The sequence below is a fragment of the Aedes albopictus genome, chromosome 2 (assembly GCF_035046485.1).
Source record: "Aedes albopictus strain Foshan chromosome 2, AalbF5, whole genome shotgun sequence".
Taxonomy (NCBI): Eukaryota; Metazoa; Arthropoda; class Insecta; order Diptera; family Culicidae; genus Aedes; species Aedes albopictus.
Genome location: NC_085137.1, coordinates 251,076,529 through 251,088,232, shown reverse-complemented (window position 1 = coordinate 251,088,232; position 11,704 = coordinate 251,076,529). Strand labels below are relative to the sequence as shown.

At 43.3% G+C, this 11,704-nt stretch overlaps 1 protein-coding gene across 1 annotated transcript; it reads left to right on the top strand.

Annotated features, from left to right (window-relative positions):
- Positions 1–101: 101 nt before the first annotated feature.
- LOC134286465 (uncharacterized) lies at positions 102–1,274 on the top strand. Its single transcript, XM_062848077.1, has one exon. The coding sequence runs from the start codon at positions 102–104 to the stop codon at positions 1,272–1,274; it is 1,173 nt and encodes a 390-aa protein (XP_062704061.1).
- Positions 1,275–11,704: the final 10,430 nt, after the last annotated feature.

Sequence of the window (11,704 nt, the reverse complement as noted above, 5' to 3'; positions counted from 1 at the left end):
TTTCAACTAAACCCAATTGGTACGAATACGCTGTCGCTAAGCTCGACGAATATTTTGAGCCCGGACGTCAATACATTCTCGAACGTTGTCGACTGCGTAAAATGCGTCAAGAGAAAAACGAGCGGTTTGCTCACTTTGTTCTCCGCATAAGGCAACAGCTGGGAGATTGCGGTTTGGAAAAGTATATGGCCGATGTTCGAGAAGTACTGACGGAGATATACGTGATTGATGTGATCGTGGAGGGCTGCGCCTCTGAAGAGCTTCGTCGTCGCATTCTTCAGAAGGATATTACGCTAGCCGAAGTTGAAAGCATGGGTGCCATGATGGAAGGAGTGGAACAGCAGGTGAACGACTTCACGTCCCTGAACGGTAAGGAACTACCAAGAGATCTTCAGGTAGAAAAAGTGTTCAGAGTACAAACCCGAGGTCCGATGAAGCGACCGCCAGGAGTGGCCAATCAAATGTTCAACCGTAGAATGCAACCAAATCGAGATGTTACGTGCTTCAACTGTGGCACTAAAGGACACATCGCTTCATCAGTTGAGTGCAAAGCTCACAACCAAACATGTCGCCGATGCAAGCGGGTTAGACATTTCGAGGCTGTGTGCAGGAAACGATTCGCTCCAACGGATACACCCTCCCACCTGAAGGCGAAAAAGGTGCGCTTGGTCGAAAAGGTCAACCAGGAGGAAATAGACGTCTCTGCTCCGGACCATCAATCCGACTCGAAAGAAAAATCTTATTATTGCTTTTACTTCGAAAACGAATCAAATATCCTGGAATGTACCATCGGTGGCATCTCACTAAACATGCTCGTGGATTCAGGCTCTGACGTTAATTTGATTCACGCGGCAGCTTGGGAGTCCCTGAAGCAGCAGAGGGTAACTGTGCAAGAAATGGAAAAAGGAGCTCGTGAGATAATCAAAGGTTATGGAAGTAAAACACCTTTGAATGTGCTGGGATCATTCAAAGCGGAGGTTGCCATCGGAAGTAAAAGTGTGATCGCCAAGTTCTTCGTCGTGAAGGAAGGTGCAACGTTGATCTTAGGCGATACAACTGCCAAAGCGCTTGGAATATTGAAGATTGGGGTCGAGGTCAATCATGTGAAGAATGTTCCGTTCGGTAAAATTAAGGATGTGCAGGTACAAATTCACATGGACCCAACGTTCAAGCCTGTGTTCCAGCCTGTGCGACGTGTGCCACTCCCATATGAGTCAGCAGTGAACCAGAAACTTGAGCAACTTCTAGCTCAAGATATCATTGAGGTGAACTGATTTTGTTTAATGATACATATAATTCCTTGTTACCATATATATCAAATAATATACGAAACATAACTAATAAGTCTATGGCAAATTGTAATTGATTCAAGTAGGGTAACACTGAAATATATCCTTGAATTGTTATCTGAAACACGACATTCAACTACAATGCATATGTTAAAAAAATATGTTTTAGGTTAAAACGGGGCCAACAAGCTGGGTGTCACCACTGGTCGTTGTGGGCAAATCAAATGGTGAACCTCGGGTCTGTTTAGATCTCAGACGTGTAAACGAAGCAGTCTTACGAGAACGACATCCCATGCCAGTTGTCGACGAGCTACTGGCACGCATCGGAAAGGGTGCAATAAGAAGCAGGCTTGACATTCGCGGCGCATTTTTACAAACGGAATTGGCTCCAGAATCACGTGACGTGACCACGTTCATCACCAGTCGGGGTCTATTTAGATTCAAACGACTCCCGTTTGGGCTGGTGTCTGCACCTGAAATATTCCAAAAAGTTATGGAGGGAATTTTGGCTGGATGTGAGGGTAAGTTACATGTTGCCCTTTTCTAATGACCTAGTTTATTTACACTAAACTTCAGTGAATAGGAACAGTATGTTATTTAGATGACATATACATCGAGGGTGAGAATTTGGAACAACACAATATTCGCTTAAATGCTGTATTTACACGGTTGCGAAGTCGTGGGGTAGTTTTGAACCTCGAAAAATGTGTAATTGGTGTCCCAGAGCTTCAATTTATCGGGCACGTTATTTCCTCTAATGGCATTCGCCCATCGCCGTCAAAAGTTGAAGCCCTTATCTCCTTTCGGCGTCCAGTCAATGCATCGGAAGTGAAAAGCTTCCTTGGGCTTGCAAACTATATGAATAAATTCATAAATAATTTGGCAACCCTGGACGAACCATTGCGAAGACTAACAGAGCAATCTGTGAAATTCGAATGGACATCTGAGCACCAAACATCTTTCGAAACCATTAAAAACGCACTTTCAAGCTCCGTCAGTCTGGGGTATTTCAACGTAGATCATGCAACATCTGTTATTGTGGACGCGAGTCCAAATGCTTTGGGAGCGGTGCTGATCCAGACTGATGAAATAGGTGCCCACCGTGTCATATGCTATGCTTCTAAATCCTTGACTAAAACGGAGAAACGGTACTGCCAAACTGAGAAAGAGGCGTTGGCAGCAGTTTGGGGTATCGAAAGATTTCAGATGTATTTGCTCGGGAAGAAATTTGACCTGATCACAGACTGCAGGGCGTTATTGTATCTCTTCACACCACGCTCCAAACCGTGTGCCAGAATAGAAAGGTGGGTACTTCGGCTTCAAGCCTTTGATTATACGATCAAACACATAGCTGGAGACAAAAATGTTGCAGACGTTCTGTCACGGCTAGCAACTCTAGAGCCAACCCCCTTCGATTATTCAGAAGAGCTCTTCGTAAATGAAATTGCAAATGCAGCTGCGACTAATGTGGCCCTGCGGTGGGAAGAACTTGAAGCAATTTGCGAGAAAGACGACGAAATTCGAGAGCTTCTACAAACAATTGATGGGGGGCGCTTATTCGAGCTCCCAACTGAAAATCGCGTAATTTCGCAAGAACTATGTCAGGTCGGTAATGTTTTAATGCGAGGAGATAGAATAGTTGTTCCGAAATGTTTACGAGAGAAGCTGCTGGTGCTGGCCCACGAGGGTCATCCTGGAACACGCATGATGAAATCCTACCTTCGTGCTTCTGTTTGGTGGCCCAAAATGGACATCGACGTGGATGCATTTGAAATGCCGTGGATGCACGTTGGTCTCTGCTCCCGATCCACCCGAACCGATGAGTCGCCGAAACCTACCGTCTGGACCTTGGCAGGACGTCGCTATAGACTTCTTGGGCCCACTACCGGAAGGCCAATTCCTGCTGGTTGTTGTGGACTACTATAGTCGTTATTTTGAAGTGTGTGAGATGTCCAGTATAACTGCCGAAAGCACGATTGAAGAGTTGAGAACCATATTTTGCCGCTTCGGTGTTCCCATCACTCTAACGGCAGATAATGCACCACAATTGAGCGAAGACTGTGAGCAGTTTGCTGAATTTTGTCGCAGCTACGGGATCAAACTCATAAACACCGTTCCTTATTGGCCCCAGATGAACGGGGAAGTGGAGCGCCAAAACAGGACAATCCTCAAGCGGTTGCAAATTTCTCAGGAGCTGGGACAAGATTGGCGGGTTGAACTGCAGACGTTTTTGCTCACCTACCGGGCTTCAAATCACTCAACAACTGGTCGCTCACCTGCCGAAATGATGTTGGGGAGACGGATCCGAACAAAACTCCCACAGCTGTCAAACATTCGTGTTGATGATGAGGCTGCTCGAGACCGCGATGCAGTACAAAAAGAAAAAGGGAAAGAATACAGTGACAGCAGAAGGGGAGCTAGGGTAAGGGAACTAGTTGTCGGCGATAAGGTGCTTTTAAAAAAAATGAAGAAAGATAACAAACTGAGTACGGAATATATGAATGAGGAATTTGTAATATTGAGGAAATGTGGATCGGATGTCATAGTTAGGTCGTTAGTTACTGGGAAAGAGTTCAGAAGAAACACGGCACATATGAAAAAGATCGATAAGTGTGATACAGGGTCGTCAAGTGGTAATGCGAATACAGACCACGATGTCACACCAGAACCGGAACCTAATCTCGAATCTTCGGATCGTTTGTCTCCAAAACTTACTGAATCTTCAGGTAGTTCATCACCAAAACTTGATCACCAAGCATCTACCGACAGAAAGGAAAAGCGAAAGCGTAAAGAACCAACATGGTTTGAAGATTACATGCCACATTTCATTAAGAAGTGTTAGGGGGGATGTAGAGGCGCACCCCTCGTCTGAGGAAAGAAAGTGTAGAGATTAGGATAAGCAGAGTAGCGTGGAGAGGAAGAAGAAAAGAGTGGGGGATTTTGACTGTGACCACTAGAGAGTACGCATGTGAGTGAAGAACGCTATTCGGAAAATATATTGTTTTGTGTGATTAAAAGGTTTTAACTAAAGTGTATTTATCCGAAACTGGTACAGATTTATTTTGCGGATAAACTAGACGTATACGCGTATATAAAACTTTTATTATACAGCTTTTGTCTTAAAAATAAATTCAATTCCATTTTTCTTATAATCAACAGCTTTTCAACACTATCAAAGGATTTTTTCACCAGTCACGTACAATAAAAAGTATGACAATCTCAATATTTTTGATCACAACACTGGATCGCGTCTAAGTTTCAAATAGATACTATAGTAATTACGAATAATCAAACTAAAGTATCATGAAAACAACTTGTTTAATTCAGGCCTTTACAATAAAATCAGCATCAAAATATAATTCTCGAAATAATTTACACAGAAAAAATTTTTTTTTTGTTACTAAATGTAAAAATTGTGAAATGTTTGAAGTGTCATAACTTTTTTGTTTATCAGTTTACCATCACCAAAATTTTATGGTAGATAGCTGATATAATGGGCCATTTCCCCTAAAAAATTGAAGTTGGTAAAAAGATAGGGTTTTGAGATATTTGAGTTTTTGTGACAAAGATCATATTTTTTCAAAGTAGAAAAAGAAATTTTTTACAGTGTATATTTTCTAAGGAATCATCATTTAGTTATCTAACTTTGCTGAAAAATTTATAACAATCGAACAATCCGTTTTTGCTGTACAGCTTTTAGAATATTTTAGAACTATTTTCGCATACACCCTTTTGAAAAGTTAGTCGTGAGTGAATATGAAGGTTTAATATCAAAAAATGGCGATTTATATGAAATTAAAAAACTGTGCAAAGTTTCAGATATTTTTGAAATGGTCGCTCAGGATCGACTGACATGACTCCGTGGAATTCCTCTAATGTTATATTTTTCCTACATTTGAGAATAGCTACAGAAAGATATGCAAAAAACTGATAATGATTTTATTGAAAAATAAAAAAGATATCACACAAGCAAGTTGTCCGTTTTATAAATTGAACAGTCCTTACAAATTCATGCAATGGCAGGCAAAGAAAGCCCTTCAATTGATAACTGTGGAAGTGTTCATAGAACACTAAGTTGAAGAAGGCAGGCGAAGTTCCAATTCGAAAATCGAGCCATAAAGAAGAAGATTAAGTTCACTTCGCCATGGAACCTAGTCGTCCATTTAGGCTCGTCCATCTACCCTTGCTGGAGGAATCCCACTTCAACATAGACGATGTTCTGGGATGTGGCTCTTCGTCCTCTGCCACCACTAGCTCCTCTGCCCGTTAGCACGCATACCGAGTCCTTTGAGACAGTGCGGTATGTGCTGACCACCCTCAGGCACATCAGCCTGAGAGTACTATCGAGTCGCTTAACGTTTCGGTTCATCACTAGCGTTTCGGTTCACCAATTTCAGCTTATCGTCCCCCCAATTGCTTCAGTGACCACTGCCTGTTGTTCAGATTTGCGGTTGTTTACCAGTACCACCTCGGTTTTGTGGTGCGCGAGCGTCAACTGTTCAGACCTCACACATCTATTGATTCGCCGTGTATAATGAGGGTAACAAGCCGACCTTTACGTTCGGAAAAGTTTGAGCCTCAATACGCCGCGCTCCATAGTACCGAGCCCAGAATGGAGCCTTGATGTATCCCCGCGGTGATGTTGTAACTCCTCTCGCCTCCTCGGTGTCGTAGACAAGCACCCTACTCTGGAAATACCTCACCAGTATCCGGCATAAGCGGGACTCTTAGGTGGTGTATGGCACACTTGATGGCGGTCCAGCTGACGCTGTTGAACGCATTCTTTACGGCCAGCGTGACAGCCGAGCACTAGCGGATTCCTGTTCACTTCTTTTGGAGCGCTATCTCGGCCATTTTGGTTACAGTTTTAATAGAGTCCACCGTCGATTGGCCCTCCCGGAAGACGAGCTGATTATCCGAGAGGCCAGAGTCATCGGATTTCTTGGTATTGGACCCTCGACAGAATGATCCGTTCCAATACTTTCCCGATGGTGTCCAGAAGGCAGATAGGTCTGTTTGTTGACGGGTCACCAGGTGTTCGGCAATGAGCACAACACATTTTAGGCGAAAGCACTGGACTGTATGGTACGGCAGTAGAGAAACGGGTCTCGGACTGGAAGGTATAACACTGGATCACTTTTACTACACTAAACAACTTTATTTCTCTCACTGCTACTATTTACACTTGGATTAGTTTCACTTCGCGTTGTCCAAGCTACGCGAACGCTTGTAACTTCATCACTTTTGAATTTGAACTGACTCGCTACTGGGAACGGGTCGCACATATATACCCAACAATGTGGTGTTCCAGAACCGCGTGGAAAGATCTACGCGCGCGTAGAACCCACGCGACGTGTGCGGAACAAATCATCATCAACACGCTACCTGGAGGGCGACGACGACGAGAGTCGATGATGATGATGATGATGACGACGGTTGCGACGGTGGGGATCGCCGCTGCACTCACGACAGGATCTCACGGCACTCACTCTCTCACTGTTAATCGCAGCTGTCGGCTCGGGTGAGTGTGCGTGCCTCGCCACTATAGGATATCAGGCGGACAAAAATCAGAAAAGTGTATTCCACTAATTTTCTATCGATAATAAACATATAAATTAAGAGAAATCTAGAATTTCAAGTTTCTAGCAGATGTAGTTACTAAGATATTGAGTATCATAGTTGAATAAAGCTAAAAAATGTAATTTTCGCAAAAAAACAACACATAATTTCAAATCGATATTTTCTAATTATTATCATCATTATCTATTGGTTTCAATACATCATTGGTGAGATAATGAAGCAAGCTTTCCAACAAACACGTGGTTTTGTGAAATAATTGAACCATTGTATGAAAAAAGGTACAAGAAGAAGAAGAAGTTGAAAAAGGCATGAGATTCAAATTTTGATAATCGGCATCTTTTTTTTTCCCAAACATTCCCAGGCTCAAAATCAGTTTATGGTAGTGCTTTAGGTCTACTCTAATGATTTTGTATGCGAAATGCTGCGGTCTTGGGAGACCGCCCGGGTGCACCCCTTGAGATTAAACGACGATTCTCAAACATTCTAAGCAAATTCCCTTGGAATCCATTTTTGAAAGTAACTATACAATAGTGTTAATCATTCTAAGCACAAAAAAAACAAAATCAGAATTTAAAAAATAAAACAAATTCAAACTTTTTATACATTATCAGTTATTTGGCCATATTGAAAATACGCCCTTTTCAAAACTTGGTCGTGATGTTTAAAAATGTTCATAAACAATATATTTTAGTCGAACCAACTACAGAATACTAATAAATCCTCGAAAATATGACGAAAATATTTTTGTCCGCCTGCTTGTATGGGAATCCCCCATAGTGCCTCGTGATGATGCTTGGTGACGGTTCCGATGCGATGGTTGGTGTTGGTCGCGCAGTATAGCATGATGCTGCCCTCCGTTGGGAGCGTATGTTCGCGAACACCAGGCTTCCCGGGTTCCTGGGCAGTAGAACCGATCTGCATTTTTCACCTCTCCGGAAATTTGCCTCTGTCTAGGCGCACCTGCATAGCCATTCTGAAGATGTCAGGGTTAGCCTCGATGGTCGTCTTGATGGCTACTGTCGGGAAACCGTCCGGCCCCGGAGCCTTATTAAACTTCGCTATAGCGCCAGATGCTGTTTTACATCCGCACCCAGCGATGAGAGATGAATTTCGCTTCGCATGGCCCTCAGCACATCGGCGTACGTGTCTGTCTGGGGTTTTAAAACCTGCACGTCGCTCTGTTCGCGTTTGCTAGCTGACTTCACTTTTCTCACTACTCACTTCTCCTCTAAGGGTTGGCCTCTTGGGCTTGGTTTCCCTGCCCCTCGCGCGTTTCCCAACCGACTTGGCAGCCTGGTAACTCACGCTGGCCGTTCCTGTTTTCCTCTTTGGCCTTTCGTCCACCTCAGCAGGACTTTTCTTGGGCCGTGTCTCCTCGGCAGGTATCGACCATGCAGCTTGAGCCGTAGGCGGTTTGACCACACCGCTACGGCTAGGGCGAGCTATATGATTTCGTGCTGCATCGCCAAGTTTCTTGCAAAGAGGAAGCTGTCCTTTTGGATGGACCGCTCCTCCTTGCTTGCATCAGCCTCACTCCGATCTTCGACCAGGAGATCATACCCCTTCTTGGCCAGAGGAAGCGATTTGCGGAGCAATTGTTTCAGGTCCTTGCTGATGTTATTCCGCCCGTTCGTGTGGCCGATTAGCTCGGCTCGTCCAGCTATTCGGCAACTACCAACATCTTTGGTAGCCCATTCCTGTTGCGGTTCACCACCCGCGTGAGGTCCGCGCCTGTATCGGCGTTTCCTAGGCCGATGCTGTGCCGCCTCGTGGTCCTCCTGCCGCCTGCCCGTTGGTGAGTACACCAGCCCCTCGCAATGGCGATCTCGACAGTCCTCCTCGCGAGAACTGGTTCAACACCGTTCCCTCTGCATCTCCACTTTCGGTCACATGCTTTAAGGATTTAGTAGTTATTTCTGTTGGGTCCTTCTTAGAGCCACTATTCCTCACTGCCAATGAAGTAGTCGCCAATGATCCTGGTGGTCATCTATGCAAGCAGGAAGTCCACCCGAGGGTCGGCCGGTACAGGCTCTTATGAAGACTGAGCTCAGAGCCGGATTAACGACGTTCCTGATGTGCCCAAGACACTCCTGGCAGAGCTGTGACACTTTGGAAGCGGTGCCGTACCGCTTGTAGGGTTGCTTACAGATATGTGTAATTTCTGAAGAGGTCCAGGAGAGCCCACTGCTGGGTCCCCGCCAGGCCTAGGCTTACTCCGCTTGAGCAATCAATATACCCCGGTGCTCGGTCACCTTCCGGTGCCAAAGGTGGTAAGTCCACACTGGTGTGTGGATATGGTTCGCTTAGAAAAGAATCCTAGGCTCCCACCTCAAGCTGAGAGGCTCTGAGCGTCGCAGAATGTCGAACGGATGAAACGGCTGGCAGTGATGTTGCGGGATACTCAGTACACTATCACATGTACTCATCGTGGGAAAACTGTAAGCGATAGACTTGACTGCAAACATATTTTACCGAGACTTTACATACTTGCCTGCATAAAGTGTTCGGAAACCCCGTTCTCCATACTCATACACAGAACCGGGATGACTGTAGGACGCTGGCAGAAATGGCTTGACTGTGACGACAGGATCAGTGGTTTCCTTGAAGCCGACAGGCATTCATCCCGATGTCGAGAAGATACACGCAACCTGAGATTGGCAGATTCTAATACAGTTGGGTATGAAACATATACAAATATTGTATTAGGGCCTTGCAAATACAAAAATTGGTAGGTGGCAGTATACCAAAAATTGTATTGGCTTCCTAGAATCTGGAAAAGGAAAATTTCGCATGTGTGCGTGTGCTCTGTCGCACTGGTTTCTCAATATTTGTTCTATTTTTAGACTGATCATGGCAGCAGCGGCGGCATCAAACACCAATACATGTTTAAAAAGAAATACGGGTTGCGGCGGGAATCGAACCGAGACGCAATCATGGTGATACACAGTATCATGCGCTCTAACCAGCACGGCTATAACTGCACATGAATAGTCAAGAGGCTGAAAGCCATCATGATCAACACAAACGTGGCTTGGTGATGGAAGTGATACAGCCGTCACACTGTACAATGGGTCCAGAGCCGTATTTGCGAAGACAAAACTGTTTATGCTTCAGCCTTAAGTTTTTAGACACATATTGTGTTTTAGAAAGTTTATTTTCAATTGTTGACCCCATTACCTATTATTGTTATGTTAGGGTGGTTCGTCTGGTTAAACTGATTCAAAAATCTGCTTTCTAATAATTTTATTTGCGATGCCATGATGGATCGTGATGGATCGTTTAATTAGAAATTCCACCAATAATAAACGGCAAATTTTAAATTTCATATATCTCAGGACTCTCACCACTTAGAAAGTTGGTGTCTTCGACAACGTTGTTAAGTGACTCAAGGGCTTACAGTTAATGGTCCACTAGGCGGCGCTAGTTACAAATTTGTAAAATCATTCAAATGATTGATATTTTTTCGTGAAGTAATCAACAAGCTGTAAGTTTGTTTTCTTTGAACGTGTCTAAGTCAAGTCAAAGGTTTTTCAAAGAGCTATGTATTAGTCATAACTGTGCAATGTCGAATTTCATTCGGTTCACTTGATCCAGAGATATAGCAATTAAACGAAGAACTAGTTTTTGACTTCCGTTTATCAAATTACTGTACCTTAGGACTAAGCGAACCGAATTAAATTAAATTTTGAAAGTTTATGACTAATGTATTGGTCTTCATGTATCGTTGGACTCGACTAAAATATGACCAAAGGCAAAAAAGTTGCAATTTATTGAAAACTTTTCGAAAAGCTCTAATGATTCGAATGTTTTATCCAAGGGTTGAAAGTCTCTTTAATAAAGACAAATCAATCAAATCAATCGAATGTTTTATTTTTGAAAATTTGATATAACTTTGTAAAACATTCTGATATTGTATAGAGAATAATTAATCAGCAGATTTTTGGATAAGCCACACTTGATTGACCGTAATCATTTCACAATAATGAAAAAAAAGAAATGACAGAACTTGGCAGAAACATTTTTGTCTTCGTAAATACGACTCTAGACCCATTGTGCACTGAAAAGCCCGCATCCAGCAGGTTGCTGTTTGCAAGTGGAAAATTCCATGTAGACAATAGGACGCGAAGCTCAGCAGCGAAGCGAAAGTTATTTTTAGACGCAACCCGGTTCAACTTCTCGGGTTTCAATGGAGGTGTTTGAATGTAGTGGTATGGAAGCTATGGAACCGTGTAGCGCATCTTAATACAACGAATGGATTATGATTTATCACATTTTCTGTACGTTTTTAATACATAAATTGGTAGAAAAGGCATATCTCAATTTTTGGTAGCTTTTCTTGTTTTGCGTGTAGATGTACATTCTTTTGGTCTTGAGATACTCCAGAAAAAATATCAGATGTTTATCATGATTATGTTATAATCCGGCCGTAATAGGATAATTTAACCATTGCCTTATTTGCATAATTCGTACCACGAGTTGGTACCGGTTCACTAAATCATACTTTACTCATTATCCATTTGCTACAGGACACTCGTGGGGCTTGATTTCATACGCAAGCATGTCATCATTTTCTTAGAGGATTATCGTTTCTCTAGTAAAGCATTCTTGCTATAACAGTTCCTACAATCATGCTTAATAGTTATTAACTGAAGCTAATCAAGGAGAAAGCAAGGAAACTTATCATGCATAGTACCTTAACTGTAGCTAGTTGCACTCGTGGCTATCCATTCCATATTCCCAGGATAATCCCTAGCGACTATTGTTGCTTCCGCAAGCAGCATCAGGCAGATAAATCGGCCACATTATAATAAATGGGAGGTGACAGGTGCGCTCGG